A 16,373-nucleotide genomic window follows, 5' to 3' on the forward strand; every position below is an offset into this window, starting at 1 on the left:
CTAGAAATATCTGAACTGGGCTTCCTCTTACCACCTGCCCTTCTCAAGATGTGGCTAGTGGGAATTGGGATGCTGACAACTCCCTGACTGCAGCCTCACTTTCTGCAATCCCTTTCCCCTGTCTCTGAGCTTCACTCTATTTGAAGTACTCCATGAAAATGCTCTCAGAGGGAAGATTTCACATCAGTTCTTTATACCTTGACGGTAAATCAAAGTTTTCCTTCCTTAAAAGGTATTTACATTTTCAGCAGAATTAATAATCATAGAGTGAAATGCTGTTCCCTTTACTGAGGATTTCTGGTAACAGCCAGCAGATAAATGAGACATCTGAGGGAAGGAGAATGGTGTTTGGGGCCTTTCCTTGTGTTTCTGAAACACACTCAGCAGACAGTGTGGCCAAGAGATTGGGAGTGTCAGTCTGGCCCCACATTTCCACTTACCTGCCAAGCCTGTAAGTGACCTCACCTTTGTTGCATTCATTCATAACGACAAGGGATGCTAATGGCATTGTTGTGAGCATTAACTAGGTTAATAATACCCCAAGCCCACAGAAAGCGCTCAGTAAACGCTAGCTGTTATTGACAGAATAATTGCTCCACGTAGGTGCTGGGCATTCTGGAATTGAAGGAAATTAAGAAGTTCTGTCCTAGGAGCTTCCCACTGTGTCAGGTAGAAGACACCTATCTCTGTCTTTACTCTTTCAGCTGGTCCTGTCACTGTCCCAGCACCACAGACAGTGACACTCTCCTGTGACCCCTGGCACTCACCCAAAAGGCTCTCGGGCTCTGTACACAAAGCTGGTTTCCTTCCAGTAGTCTGAGGAGACATGCACTGAGTTACAACAGTGTTTCATGATGAGCTCAAAGAGGCACTTAGTACTCAGAAGGGCAAGAACAGGGCTTGGAGGGACAGTTGTCTAGAGCTAGCCTTCTGGCCCCAGACTCATGGCTAGCATTACCCTCCAAACCAACACAGAGAGAATCAGGGGGGAAGCTTGGCAGGGATCTCAAAGGCTGTTTGATAATTCCATCTGATGTTAGAATTGCCCCACAGACAGCATTTCAAGAAAACACTAAAGTGATTCAACATTGGAGAAACAAGTATTCATAAGGATGGTAACATGATGATTGACGCCATTGTCTATGTCAAATGTAAAGGTGTTAAAATGTAAAATAGCAAAGCAAGTGGACAATTGAGTGCTACTGGAAAGAGAAATATGTTCCTCAGGGCCAAGGGTAAGAGGAGAGATTGAGCATAGAACCAGAGAGGCTGTCCTGAGAGGGTGTCTACCTACCATGTCACTTATATGACGGTGCAGAGAAAAAGAAAAAAATGCAGAGGTACATACAATAGTGCATTGTTTAAAGCAGAACAAAGCCAAATCAATACCATGATTATATTAGAAGCAAATGGTTCATGTTTTGAATGTTCCCTTTCCTGTGCAGCCACCACCCAAGTACATACTGGAGCTTTCAAAGTTCACATCATGCCCACTCCCTCATGTGCTTCTCACAACTTCCCTGAGAGGTGAGCTGCTCTTAAGAGGAGGGAACGGAGGCTCCGGGCAGGAGAAATGGGCCCCCAGTAGTCCAGGTGGCTGGTGGCAGACAAGACTGGGACCCAGCCTCCTCCTTCTGAGTGGCCTCCTCTTTTGGGGAACTGAAGATCTGGGTTGAGGACAGCAGTTTGCACCAGTGTTTGGGGGGGATGGTGGGGTGGGTAGGTATGGAGGCGCGGAGGTTTCTACGCACCAGCTCTGCTCACTCGCACCCTGCGTTTCCTTCCAGATTAGCCGGCTGGTGATCGGGCATGACAGCACGGGCATGCACGCCAGCTGGTTCCTTGGCAGCGTCCAGATCCGTGTGCCCCGCCAAGGCAAGCAGTACACCTTCCCTGCCAACCGCTGGCTGGACAAGAACCAGGCCGATGGGCGCCTGGAAGTGGAGCTCTATCCCAGTGAGGTCGTGGAAATCCAGAAATGTACGGAAGCAGCAGTGATGGGACCTTGAGCAGTTTATCCTGTGGGATGGGGTAGTGGGGAAAGAAGAGGGACTATGTGGTGACCTGGGTCTTGTTTCCTAACAAGGAGGGGAGATAATGGGGCTTCTGATTGCCTGGGGTATCACGGGTCTAGGAGGGGCAAAAGGGCTCATTTTACAAATGGAGAAACTGAGGACTCAGTGAATGAAGCATTTTTTTTTTCCGGAATAAAGACAGCAAATAACTCTGTTTAAAAATATATATTCTCAGCCCTGTATACAAGAGTTTGAGACATAGTCCGTGTGTTCCACTAGGAAAACTGGCTGAGGAGGTAAAGCTGTTTATTCATAGATTTATTTGATAAGTATATATATTGACTGTTTCTCTGAGCCAGCCCTGTCCTAGGCACAAAATAGACCAAATCCTTGCATTTGTGAAATTTACATTCCACCAGGGGAAGCGGCGGGGCAAACAATAAATATATAATACAATCCAAGTAAGAGCTATGAAGGAAATGAAGCAGGATAGGGTGATAGTCACGGCACAGGGGTGGAGGGCATTTTTGGATAGGGTGGCAACATCTCTGAATGAAGGTGAAATTCCAGGTGACCTGGCTACCTGTTGCACGTGATGTGAAAGCTATAGTTATGGTAGGGGTTAGAGAAACAAGAGGTTATGTAGAGGGTCAGGAAGATAGTGGCACCAAAAACTGATGCAGAAAATGTCACTTCCCTCACCTCTGCATTTCTATATTTACCCTGAAGTCTATGGCCCAAGGCTCACTTCCCCCAGAAGCTTCCCTGAGAAAGAACCCCAATATGAATTCACCTCTTCCTTGCCCACAACTCCTTGTGTCTTTTCATGTGTGCATTTTCCCTCCCCAACTATCCTGTAGATTCCTTGAAGACTGTGTCACATAGACATACATACATGGTACCTGCCAGTGTGAAGAATCAACTCTTTTCCTCTTTTTAGAAATTAAAACTTGATTTCCTTTATAGTGATACAGATACTAGTTAACAAGACATAGATTTTTAAAAAGTAGTAGTTCCTTCTCCTTACCCTCCCCCTTCTTCAAAGGTAACAACTTTTAAATTACTTTCACTTTTCCTCTGAAATTTCTCTATATTTTAAACAATTTGCTTACCAATTTCTTTATTATTTTATTCATAATAAAACTCTTGACTTCCTACAATGGAAGAGGAGAATTTAGCTCTTTTAACTTGTGTGTGTGTGTGTGTGTGTGTGTGTGTGTGTGTACATACAGGCTTCCCTTCCTTCCAGCCTTCAATAAAATTACATCAATATTCAATTTTTACATTACTATGACTGTGTAAATATTATTCACTGCTGAGACACCTATTGTATGATGATTGCATTTCAATTATTGTACAACTTTTTGTTTTTTCTGGAGTTAATAATGGCCTAATTTTTCATTTGTATAGTTTTCTATATACCCTTCTGTATTTCTATATACCCACCTACCCATATTAGTGTACTAGGGCTGTCATAACAAAATACCATGACTATATGGCTTAAACAACAGAATTTTATTTTCTCTCAGTTCCAGAGGCCAGAAGTCCATAATCAGGGTGTCAGACGGTTAAGTTTCTTCTGAGGCCTTACTCTTTGCCTTGCAGATGGCTGCCTTCTTGCTACATCACATGGTCATATGGTCTTTCTTTTGGGCATTTGCATGTGTGTGTCCTAATCTCTTCCTCTTATAAAGACAGCAGTCATATTGGATTAGGGCCTCACACTAATGGTCTCAATTTAACTTTATTTTCTCTTTAAAGGCCCTATCTCCAAATAAGTCACATTCTAAGATACTAGGGCTTAGGGCTTCAACCATGAATTTGGAAAGGAGGAGAAAATTCTCCCATAACATCATTTTATCTCCATCTCTCCAGTGGAACTAAAATTATCTTCATAAGTCCAAACCCAACAGCAATTCTGTTTCCTCTCCACCTCTTTCCACTCACTCCCCACCCCAAGGCATTCTTTAGGAAACTCTAAAGGCTCTAGGCTGCCAAGAAGTTGTCCTTTGGGACTTTCTTTGGCCGTATTTTTGGAAATTCCTTTCTTTTTTATCTTGGGTTGGATCTCCTGTTTCCTGGACTTTGTGTCTTCCTCTTCTTTGGTTTCTTCCTCCTTTTCATTTCCACTGAGTAGCTTCCTGAGAAAAGTGCATGGAGGAGAAATGTCTGCAAATGTCTCACAATTGATCAGGAATTTGGCTCATTACAGAATTTTGGGTTAGAACTCATTTTCTCTTAAAGTTTAGAAGGAATTATGCTACCATCTTCTAGCTCCCAGTGTTGCAACTAGGAAGTCTGATGCCATTCTGTTATCCAACCCTTTGGGGTTTTTTTTTCTCCAGAAGTTTATGGAATCCTAGTTTTATTCCTGGCATTCTGAAATGTCATGATGTCCTCACTGCCTTTTGTCATTTTAATTTCATCCATTGTTCTGGGAACTCATGGGCTCCTTCTAGAAGCATTGTTAAATTCTGAGACCTTTTTGGATATTATTTCTTTGACAATTTCCAACTTTCTATTCTCTGTATTCTTTAGAACTAGACTCTTGGTAAGATGTTGGAATTCCTCTGATTTTCTTACCTTTCTATCATTTGTCATTTTGTTCTTGGGAAACTTCCTCTTTTGTTCTTATGAGCTGTCTTTGACTTGACCCTTGCTATGGAATATTTTATTTCAGCTATGATATTAATTTCCAATAGCTGGTTCTCACTCTCTGAATGCCCATTTTTATCTATCCAAGTTTTTGTATCATTCTGGCTGCTTATTGGTCTAGGATCTCAGAGGAAATGGGGTTAGGGATTCTCTCCATTTGGAATGTCAGCTTTTACTGAATCTACCCTTCTTCCCCCACTGTCCATACACTCTCCCACCCTCACTCCCCAGATGGCCAGTTTAACTTATTCTTTTTTTTTTTAAGATTTTATTTATTTATTCATGAGACACACACACACACACACACAGAGGCAGAGACATAGGCAGAGGGAGAAGCAGGCTCCATGCAGGAAGCCCCATGCGGGACTGGATCCCAGGACCCCGGGATCACGTCCTGAGCCAAAGATATATGTTCAACCACTGAGCCACCCAGGCGTCCCGCCAGTTCAACTTCTTTAGGCTCTCCGCCAGTCTCTTGCTTTCTGCCTCAAATCTCTCACATTGCTATAGTAATGGAAGATCCTCCATCTTGTTGAAAATAAGTCTCATCTTGGAAAAAAAAAATCATGTTATCATCTTAATGGCTTTGCTGAGAGCACAGCAAACTTTAAAAGAAAAGGTCTACCATAGTTCTGGTAGACATTTTGCTCTTCACTGGGGGGTAGTGCCCTCTAGTGGTGCATACCTGTAGCACATTTCTACCCTCTAACTCCTTGATAAAGTATTACTTCAAAATACAGGCAACTCTTTGTGTAGATGTATCTGTTGATATCATCTGAAAGATGCGTATATTTAAATGAAAATTATTATTTCAGGGGCGCCTGGCTAGCTTAGTCAGTAGAGCATACAACTCTTGACCTTGAGGCCATGAGTTCAAGCCCCATGTTGGGTGTAGAGCTTGCTTGTGCCTGGGTGCCACAGTCAGTTGAGCGTCTAACTCTTGGTTTCAGCTTAGGTCTGATCTCAGGGTCAGGTTCCACACTCAGTACAGAGTCTTCTTGGGTTTCTCTCTCCCTCTTCCTTTGCCCACCCCACCCATGTGTGCATGTGCACACACTCTCTTTCAAATAAATAAATAAAAGTTTTAAGAATATTTTTTTTCAAAAGAAAATTATAATTTCAATCCCTTGTCCTTGACTGAAAATAAGGAAAACAGACAAACACACAGCCTTTGCTTCTTTCTGTATCTTGGTGTCCGCCCAGGGGTGGGCATATACAGAGAATGCTAGCTGGTATATTGCCTACTTCTCAATCCTGGCTCCAACAGTTATATGTGGTGCAGGGGATGGCTGGGCTTTGGAGTCTGATTGCTTGAGTTTGCCATTTCTACCACCTACTCAGTTCCTCTAAGCCTCAATTTGTCAGCCTGCAAAATGGCAATGATAATCCTATCCTGCTGATGAGAGGATTAGAGAAGACAATGCCTGTGACATGGTACAGGGTCAGGAATATCTTGCTTACTACCCCTACTGCTGTTAATATTACTGAATGTCTATTTTTCCCTCATGTGCCTACCCAGTGGTCCATTATGAGGTTGAGATTTGGACTGGGGATGTGGGCGGGGCAAGTACCACTGCCCGAGTCTACGTGCAGATCTATGGCGAGGACGGCAAGACAGAAGTGCTCTTCCTCTCCAGCCGCTCGAAAGTTTTTGATCGTGCATCCAAAGACATATTCCAGGTGTGTGTGGGTAAGGCAGTGGGAGTACCCACAGAGTGCCAATGGGTGCCCCAAAATGAAAGGATTGAACTAGGTCAGTGGTTCTCATCCCTGGCTTCTTCTGAATCACCAGGGGAGCTTTAAGAAAAAAAAGTGCTCCCAGCCCACGTCTGGATCAGTAAAATCAGAACCTCTATGGTGGGGTATGTTTTCTGGGTTATGCTTCTACAAGCTTTACCAGGGAGGCTAACATGCTGTAATTCTGAGTATTGCTGGAGTAGATGATTCTAATTTGGCAAAATATGGCATGAGGCCCTTGATTACTGGCAGCCACTGCCAGCCTCTGATTCTACAGCTCTCTCAGCCTATGGGCAGGGCCATGTTTCCCATACAGAATCTGGGGAGGAGTCTCCTGGCTGTGTTCTGAGTGCCCCAGTACTCAGCACTTCCCTTTGAATAGAGAAAAGGGAGGGATGAGAATGTGAGCATGTTGTTGGTAGGAGAGGAAGATGCAAGTGTGATGCACATGAGTGTTCTATATGGGATACTAGTGCATGTATGTGCATGTGTGTGCAGATATGTAAGGAGAGAGCATATTCATATTGAGTGTTTTTGTGTGTTTGTGTGCCACAAACAGCTCTGAGCAAAGAATCCTACCCCAGTGCCCAGCAGAGCAGAACCTGGCTGAGCTGGACTGGGGTATATGGAACGTTAACTCCAGAGAGGGCCTCACTGAATCCAATCCCCCATTACACTGCTGAGGAGGTAGAGGCCCTAGCATTTCACCTCTCTGAGCCTCAGATTCTTCATCAGTTCAAACCTAGCCTTAGACTGCCTCCCTAGCCTACTTCACAGTCTTTGGAAGGATAAAAACAGTCAATGTCAGAGAAGTACTTGGGAAATGGGGACCAGTTGTAGAGATGTAATAGAGCAGAGCATCTTCCAGTGCCACCAGGCTGTGTGGTTGGATGTGATGAAGCAGTAATGGTGAGACAGACAGATGTGGGCAGAGGGGATGGTGAGCAGGCCTGTCTGCAGAGGTTATGGCAGGGATGCTGTGCCTTGGAAAATGCTAGAGAGATCTCTTGTGATGAAGTAGAGATTTACCAGTTTCAGAACCCATCCCCGCCGTAGCTGAGAAGAAAAAATATCTCTTTCTTGGGGCTCCTGGGTCCCATTTTGGCTGATCATTTTCTCATAAAGGTGATTTTGGCTACATCGTAGCTTCATGAACAGTCAAAAGACCTGAGTTCTCATCTAGGCCTGGACTCCAGTGATGAGGCATTGAGTTATACATGGGACAGCCCTGGGCCTTAGTTTCACCAAGATACATATGGGAGAATTGGTGACACGAGGCTTTGAAAAGGCTCAGAATCCCAGACAAGGGCCCATCACAATGGGAAACCCTAAGGGTGACCCAACCATCAGGCACCCCCTGTGAGCCCTCCCCTGAGCTCTACAAGGGCTAGACCTCACTGCAGTGTGAGGCTCAGAACAGAGTGGCAGATCAAAGCCTGAGGACCCAATTCTCTGAAGAAAAGCTAAGCCCATCTGCACTGCTCTTTGAGCTAGCCATGTGCTAGACCTGCGGGGGAGAGAAGCAAGAATGAACGGTCCCTGTCTTTAGAAATTCCCACTCCAGTGGGCAGGGAGAAGCTCATTTGGACAGGGAGGGCATCCGTGACAGGCTAGGACCATAGCCAAGCTCTGGGCCTCCTCTCTCCTGTCGGGGAGAGAAGAGGCCATGTACTCAGGGAGGGGCTTGCAGTTCCTGGGAATGTGGGTGAGATGTTCTTTTTGTTTTTGAAAAATAATATTCTTTTCTTGCATACTTTTTAAAAAAATAATACTTTTTATTGCAAAAGTTATATATATGATTCAGGCTGGAAAAAACTTTGGAAAGAGAATGCAGAAAAGCATAAATTAAACATTTGAAAAGTAGTAACAAAGCTCAGAAAACGGGATAAAAAGCTTTTACTTGGAGTAAAGGAAGAAATAAAGGCATTCTGGGTGAGGGAATGCATGAAGAAAGCTATGGAACTGGGACTAACAGGAATGAGTGTGACCTGTGCATGTGTGTATGTGTGTGCATGTGCATGCATATGCGCACATGCGGTGGGGGAGAAGGGGAAGAGACCAAGGGACAGGGACACCATGCTGACCACCACCTGGGGTTAGAAAGGACTAAGTTTGGGTGGAGGGGGGCCTGCAAGGGGTCCTGGATGGTGGGCCCAGCGACCAGGCATGGTAGGAGGGAGGGAACAGGCGGAAGCTTCTGAGCTCAAGGCTCCGGGCCTCCCCAACCTGAGGCTCTGCACACAGGCCTGTGCATGGCGCTGCAGGTTGGGGTGGGGGGAGGACACCAGGGGCCCCCCAAGCCACTGCCCTGTGCTTCGCACAGCTGGAGGCGCAAGACGTGGGTGAGGTCTTCAAGATCCGGCTGGGGCACACGGGCGAAGGCTTCGGACCCAGCTGGTTTGTGGACACACTGTGGCTGCGGCACCTGGTGGTGCGGGAGGTGGACCTCACACCTGAAGAGGAGGCCCGGAAGAAGAAGGAGAAGGAGAAGCTGCGGCAGCTGCTCAAGAAGGAGCGGCTGAAGGCCAAGCTGCAGAGGAAGAAGAAGAAGAAGAAGAAGGGCAGTGACGAGGAGGATGAGGAGGATGAAGAGGAGGAATCCTCATCAGAGGAGTCCTCGTCTGAGGAGGAAGAAGAGGAGACTGAAGAGGAAGAGGAAGAGGAGGAGTTCGGGCCAGGGATGCAGGAGGTGATTGAGGAGTACAAGTTTGAAGCTCACCGCTGGCTGGCCCGGGGCAAGGAGGACAATGAACTTGTCGTGGAGCTGGTGCCAGCAGGCCGGCCGGGTCCTGAGCGTAAGCCTGAGGAGGGGTCAGCTGGTCCACTGAAGGGGGCCCGGGGAAGGGGGGTGTCTAGCTCTCCTGTCACTGATGGCCCCATAGGGGAGCACCCATCATGGTGCCCAAGTAGGTATCCTGACCTTGGTCTGAATGGCCACCACAGACAGGTGTCTGTCTGGGGTAAGTTCTGCCCCTGTCGGGTGGCTCTCAGGAGGAGCCTAGATACAGCTCACCACGACTCCAAGTGGGACCTGAGGTAGGAGGGCTGCTGGGGGCAGTTCCCTGTGACTCCCAGCCTCTTGGGCTTCATAGCAAAGGAAAGCCCTGAGTAGGGAGGAGAGGTGGGTCTAGTTCCAGGTGAGTGTAGAGGCAGATGACTCCATGGGTCCTTCCTGCTGCCATGAGGTGGCTGGACTCGAGAGGCTGAGCCTCAGCTCCACCTCAAGGCCTGGGCATCCTCAATGCTACATTTTCCTCTGTCCTCAGCCAACACCTACGAGGTCCAGGTGATCACAGGGAATGTGCCCAAGGCTGGCACCGATGCCAACGTCTATCTGACCATCTACGGTGAGGAGTATGGCGACACAGGCGAGCGGCCCCTGAAGAAGTCAGACAAGTCCAACAAGTTTGAGCAGGGACAGGTAGAGTGTGGACTTTCTGGTCCTTGGGCAGGGTGCTGATTCCCGGGACTATCCCTACCACCCCTCGCCCACAGCACAATATCCAACAGGGTGCTTTGTTCAGTCCACCCAGATGTAATGGGGGTGGCTCCTCTGTAAGCACCAATGCTTTGTGGTGGGAAATATAAGAGAGCCCCAGAGAGGGGGCGTTGAGCCTCATGATCCCATGGGAACTAACCAGAGGTAGTGTAGGTAACAGAAGCTCAGGTGCTGAGTGGCTGGAGCAGGGGTTTGGAGGAAGAAGTGCCGATGGTGCTTTGGAGGAAACATGGTGGGAAGGAGAGCTGTACACTGGGCTATGGCGGGTGAGTGTGGTATAGATGTCTATGGATGACCCTGAGAGGTGCTCCCCGAGGGCGAGACCACAGGACAAAGACGTGGGGTGGAAATGTGGAAGGCCAGCTCGGGACCGTGAATCTTCCTGCTGTGCTGTACTAATGCTGAGCCAGGGTGGATGCTGCCTCTGGGAAACTTGACGAGCCCAATGAACGGGGGTGGGGCATGAGGGCCTTGAAAGAAAGTCGAGAAGTCTGGACCATGTGTCCTGCTGGGGGGGGAGTCATGAAGGCTTTCGAGCATTGAAAGAAATGCACACAAGCCCCTCTTCCAGGTATAGTGAGAAAAGCACAAAAAATCCAGCTGTCATCTTTGTCCTTCAAAGTTTTACAGTATCCTCTGGCTGAAAGGCCATCCTGTCTCACCTTTCTTATCCCTGCCCCTGATCTCAAAGCCATGTTCCCTCATCTACACAGAAGAAGAAAAGAAAGAAACCAAACCCATGAAAGTACTCATGGGTTCCTCTGATTTACTTCAAAGGCTGCTTTTTCTTCCCACACACCCTTGCTATGACTTGAGGATTAGGGCTTATTCACGTTTTGATAGTTTTCTTTAAAAATTACAGCCACTATGTTCCTAGATAGGAAGAAACCTGCTAGAGAGGGTGTCACGGGCCCGCATGCTGGATGAAATCGGCATACAGCCTTGTATGGTAGATAATAATACTGTGTCAATGTTAGAGTTCCTGAATTTGGTAATTGGCCCGTGATTATACAAGAATCACCCATTCTTGGGAAAAGCCATGCCGAAGAATTTAGAGGTGAAGAATCCCAGTATCTGTCATTTACTTTTAAGTGATTCAGAAAAAAATAGACAATGAGCAAAAAAGAAAGACAGGGCAAGCAAACACAAAATCTAGGTGAAGGGCATGCAGAATTTCATTGTGCTGTTTCTGCAAGTTTCCTGTAGACTTGAAATGTTTTTCATTATAAAGAGTTCAAAAAGTTACAGCCAAGAAGAATCCCTTCACTTATAGGGCCTAAGGCGGCCTCGTGCAGTATGTGGACATATGGTCTACACGTCTTCCCACCTACAGGGTGAGCAAGTGCAAGTCTCCTGTTCTTGCAGATTACTTTGGATTTACACTTTGAATTATGTAAATCACTTTGGATTTGTACTTTGGCTCATCACAGGTGCTTAGTCAGAATGTGTGGTTGAAGGGGTTTATGCACACAGGTGCACACATAGCGTGGGGTTTCCATGCATGCCCAATGACAGCCCCCACACCCACACACAGACACGCACACATCCCATTACACCAGTGTGGGTGACCAGCCAGCCTGCTTTCTCTCTGCCCCTCAGTCACCTTCATGGCCCTCCCGCTCCTCCCTCTATCCTCTGGGACACAGTGAGAGTGGGACGACTCCTGGTGGGGTTGAAAAACCAACAGTGCAGACCATACTGCCGGTCAACTGGCTGCGTTTTCCAGAGCTGGCCCCAGGCTGCCCCAGGTGCTTGGAGGGCGAGGCTGATGGCGAGACTGTGTGTGTGGTAGAGGCACCGTGTGTGTGTGTGTGTGTGTGTGCGCGCGTGCACACGCGTGTGCCCATGCATGCGCGGAGGGACCTGCCAGCCCTCTGAGTACTTCCTTGGCCCTTCCCAGACTGACACCTTCACCATCTATGCTATTGATCTGGGCGCTCTGACCAAGATTCGGATTCGCCATGACAACTCAGGCAACAGGCCAGGCTGGTTCCTGGACAGAATAGACATCACAGACATGAACAATGAGATCACGTGAGTGGGCTTGAGGGGAGGGAGGGAAGGCCATGCCTGCCTCTGAGACAGTTCTGGAAAGAGGTCTGAGAGTGAGGATGGGGTGGCTGGGTGACCTTTGCCTCTCTTTCTTCCTCCCCCTGGTCCCCTGGAGCTACTGCCCTCTCAGGTGCCAGTCTGGTAGGGCCTCCTGTCAGTTCTTAAGATCCATCAGTTCAGAAGGTCACATTTCCTGTCCTTTCCAGTCCCCATACCCAGACGTAGTCCCTCCTCAACTATGAAGTGGCTTCCAGTACCATTGTTTTAATGTTCTAGACCAGGATTAGTAAGCAAACTTTTTCTGTAAAGGCCAGAGAGTAAATGTTTTAAGCTTTGGGGCCATGTGTCTCTGTCACAGTCAATCTACCTGTCTTGGCAGTGGGGAAGCAGCCATAGGTGATACCTAAATGGATGATGTGGCTGTGTTCCAATGAAACTTTATTCATGAACACTGAAACTTGAATGTCATGTAATTTTCACATGTCACAAAATAATGCGTTCCTTAGGTTTTTTTCAACACTTTAAAAAAGTAAAATTCATGCTCAGCTTATGGGAGGTACATAAACAGGTGAGTGGGCCACATTTGGCCCACAGGCTATAGTGTACTGACCCCTGCTCAATATTCCCAGCTACCACCAGGATCTAGGTTGGGAAGAGGATATTGTACTCCTGACAGGTGAAGGAATCATGCCCCAAGTTGGTGAAGCCAATTCATGCCAGAGCCAAGACCTGAACTCCAGATCACCAATGATGAATCTGCTGTGTTTCTACTATTAGGCCCCATTGCCTCTTGAGCACAAAGGGCCAAGGGACAATAGACATGAAAGAAGCTCCCAGGTATGATAGGGAGGTAGAGAGGGTAAGGAGGTAGAGAGGAAAGCAGGCAAGATCCTGAGTGGGTTGTGGAGCCACTGAGGGCCTGCCAGTGCTTGGAATATAGTGTGTGCCCAATAAATAAATATGAGTTGACTCCACTTCTTGGTCTACAATCTGATCTCTTGGAGAATGCCCTCTTCTTGGGTTCCCGTCTGTGCAGGGCAGGGGGTGATGGGGCTCTCCCCATCTCCCACCTCCACTCTACCCCACCAGCCCAAGAGATTGCCTCAGATGAGGACTCTAAGGCACACCTCATGCATAGCCTGTGACATGGTTTTCCATTGAGGTCATTGTGACGGCACACAAGGGCAGTGGGACAACCCCATGGCTAGAAACCAGGGTCCCGAGCTTCAGTAAGTCCCGTGCCAGAAATTTGCCAGTCACCCTGAACAACTTGCACCATCTTTATGGACTTTAATCTGCTTTTCTGATAAATGGGCTTAATGATGTCAACCCAACTTATTTTCAAGATGTTCTGAAAATCTAAGGCATTTAAGCTTGAAAAAGATAAAGTGCCATCAAAAACATAAGTAAAAGGAATGAACCAAACATCCTTGACTTCCCCTTGCATCTTGGTCAGGGTTAGTTAACTCTGTTCCACTGGTTTGATGTTTCTGGGCCAGCCCACCAATTTTTAAATTATTGTAGCCTTATCATCTATTTTAGTTTCTGTCAGTACTTGTCCTCTTCCATTATTCTTTTAAAGTATTAGCTTTTCTTACCTTTTCAAATCAAGACATTAAGTGATTTGGAAAAAAAATCCTGTTGGAACTTTGATAGTTATGCCATTAAATGTATGTGTGGAGAATTGCATATTTAGAATATTAAGTGCTGCCCCCAGGTATGCTTTTCCATTTATCCAAGTGTTCCTTCTAGTTTCTCAGCAATGCTTTACAATTTTCTACTGTCTTATTAAGTTTATGCCCAAATATTTTGTATTTTTACCACTTCTCATTACTCATCTTCTTCCCTCTGTCTCTTTTTCTTCCCCCTTCCACTCCTGGCTCCCTCATCTCTTCCTCCTCCCTCACCATCCTGTCCTGTTAGTGTGACTTAGACTCCAAGTCTCCATCTTCCCCAGTCTTTTTCAGAGGCTCATTCCTGGCCCCATGCTGCATCACAGACCTCCTGTGTCTATAGCAGTACAGCCCACAGGGGCGTGTTCCTCCTCTGCTCAACAACCTGCTGTAAGAGCCACAGTACTTCCAGGGACCTTCCCCATGCCTCCTCCTTAACTCTTTGTCCTGGTCTCCCTTTTGTTCACTCCTTACTGTTCCTTGAACCTAACAGCCATGGTCTCACCTCAGGGCCTTTACATGTGGCTATCCCCTCTCTCTGGTACTCCTTCCCACAGTGGCTCACCCTCATAATTTCTCTAGGTAAGGTCCCTCCTCAGGTGTCATCTGCTTGGCTCCATCCCATCTCCCACCTTGGAACTTTTATTTCTTTTCTTTTGTTTCTTTTTCTACACCTCACTTATCATTTGACCTATCATCAACTGTAGTATTTTGTCATTGTGCCTCTTCTCAATACAGAATATAAGGTCCCTGCCTAAGCTAATGACTTCATCTGTTTTGTTCCCTACAATAATCCACCCCCCCCAGTACCTAGAAGGGGGCCTGGCACACAATAGGCATAGCATAAATACTTCCTAAGTCAACTAATGAATAAAAATTAAGTTTGATGTATTGATTGATTTATTCATTCATTCAGCAAACACATAGCATGCCAAGTGCTGAGGGTCAGGAGGCTGGTTCCAACTCTGCCCTTAAAGAGCAGAAAACTCTGTGATGGTCTGGGAAGCAGATGTTTTAGGTTCAATTCCTGGCTTTTTCTCTCTTTATTTGTGTGGCCTTGGGGGGGGGCCCTCTGAGCCTTGGTTGTTCCATCCATACAATGGGTATAATAAAACACCCTCACAAAGTTGTCACGTGGACTAACCAAGGTGATCCATGTAAGGGCCCAGCACGATGCCTGACACCCAGCAAAAGGCATCGTGGGCTTTTCTCCCTTGGCAATATGAATCCAGTAGGTCCCACGTGTAGAAATGGCTTCAGCTAGGAAGGAATGGCCATGATGTGTGGGATTATGAAGGCGATCATGAAGCAGTGGGACTGGACTGCAAGGCAGAGCGAGGTGGCGGCTGTCTTAAGGTGGTGCCCCCAAATGCCGATGGGGGAGGAAGGAGAGGAACTTTGTGGTGGGGTTTCAAGGTGCTCTTCTGTCTGAGGGGGCATTTCAGATAGGCCTTCACAAACCTTGATGCTCGGTGCTTGGAACAAAGGATACCAAAACAGCTGAATAGTGTGATGTGGGGGCCACAGGGCACGTACAGCAAGTGGTGAGCAATCCTATCCAGCTGGTGCATGAGGGACATGGAGGGATGGAAAACAGGATGAGAACATTGGAAAGGTGGCTGGGGGTGGGAAATGCTGCTCCAAAGCCACACTGGGGAGCTTGAGAACATAAGCTCCTGGTGGGCCAACTCTCCTGGAGAACCTGCTGAGGCCAAGGCAGGAGGACTGAGAGAAGGAACAAGGTGTCAGCTACTGTCAGGCATCCGTGGAGATTTTGGCCTGGGCAGTGGGATTAGAGAGGATGTGACCTCCTGCCACCACTGTAAGGTCACCCAGGCAGGATTCAGTGTGTTCAGGGCTTCAATGTCCTCACATGGATGGCACTCAGCAGAGTCTCAGCAGGGCCATGCTTAGCCCTTCTGGCCACCAAGACTGCCTTCTCTGGAGAACAACTGAGCCTGAAGCATGCAGAAAGAGAAGATAGGAGGAGGCGTGCAGAGGTGGATGGATCTGCAATTCAAATTGCTAAAAAGGAGAGTACTCTTTTTCTTCAAATGGAGAGTACTTGAGGTCCTCTCTAGGAGTCTGAAGCTGGTCTGAGGCAGTCAACATGCTGCTGGGGTGTGTGATCTCCCATGGATTGACTGGGGCTCCACACACAGGCTCATCCTCTCATGGAAGGACCTTTCTGGTTTCTTGGGCTATGAGTAGATGGTGAAGTTGGGGACATGTATGTTTGGACTCCTGCCTCCTCTAGCCTGGAGGCCCCACCCCTGGCCACTTTGACAGTTTAAAGAAGTGTCAGATTGATTGATAGCACCCAGCTCCTCTCCTTTACTCTTCTCGGGTAGTTCCTAGAGCCTTGGGTTGGCTTTAGGGTACCACATTCTAAGGAGAATGTCGGAAAAAAAGAAAATGCATCTTCCAGGAAAGGATGATGGTTGATTCAGAAACAGAGTTATTGCAAGAATTTGAAGGAGGGAATGAGAACATTTCGCCTGGGTAGGAGACAACACCTTTCAATTCTATTGATATTTATGGTTTCCGGTGTATTCCAGGGACTGTAAACACAGCAGTGAGGAGGAGAACCTAAGCTCAGGGGGTTGTGGTTAGCCTAAGGTGGGGAGACAGATAAATATATGATCCCTGGACAAATTCGTCCATTCTCATCACTTCAGTGACCTCATTATTGAGAATAATGCCCATATTTGGTGTCTCCAGTTGTATTAGTCAGAATAGTCT

At 47.1% G+C, this 16,373-nt stretch overlaps 1 protein-coding gene across 2 annotated transcripts in view; it reads left to right on the forward strand.

The window, feature by feature from the left end:
* The window catches only part of LOXHD1 (lipoxygenase homology PLAT domains 1), a 166,911-nt gene that overhangs the window by 87,865 nt on the left and 62,673 nt on the right, over nt 1-16,373 (forward strand). The window contains exons 17-21 of one of the 2 annotated variants that reach the window (XM_025428987.3): nt 1,788-1,980; nt 6,190-6,350; nt 8,731-9,202; nt 9,674-9,828; nt 11,807-11,940. In XM_025428987.3, the coding sequence (XP_025284772.3) occupies nt 1,788-1,980; nt 6,190-6,350; nt 8,731-9,202; nt 9,674-9,828; nt 11,807-11,940 (1,115 nt within the window). Of the gene's footprint in view, nt 1-1,787; nt 1,981-6,189; nt 6,351-8,730; nt 9,203-9,673; nt 9,829-11,806; nt 11,941-13,160; nt 13,416-16,373 lie in introns of those variants that run through there. The other variant, XM_049112669.1, reaches the window with a different exon arrangement.

This window comes from Canis lupus, chromosome 7 (genome assembly GCF_003254725.2).
Source record: "Canis lupus dingo isolate Sandy chromosome 7, ASM325472v2, whole genome shotgun sequence".
NCBI classification, from domain to species: Eukaryota; Metazoa; Chordata; class Mammalia; order Carnivora; family Canidae; genus Canis; species Canis lupus.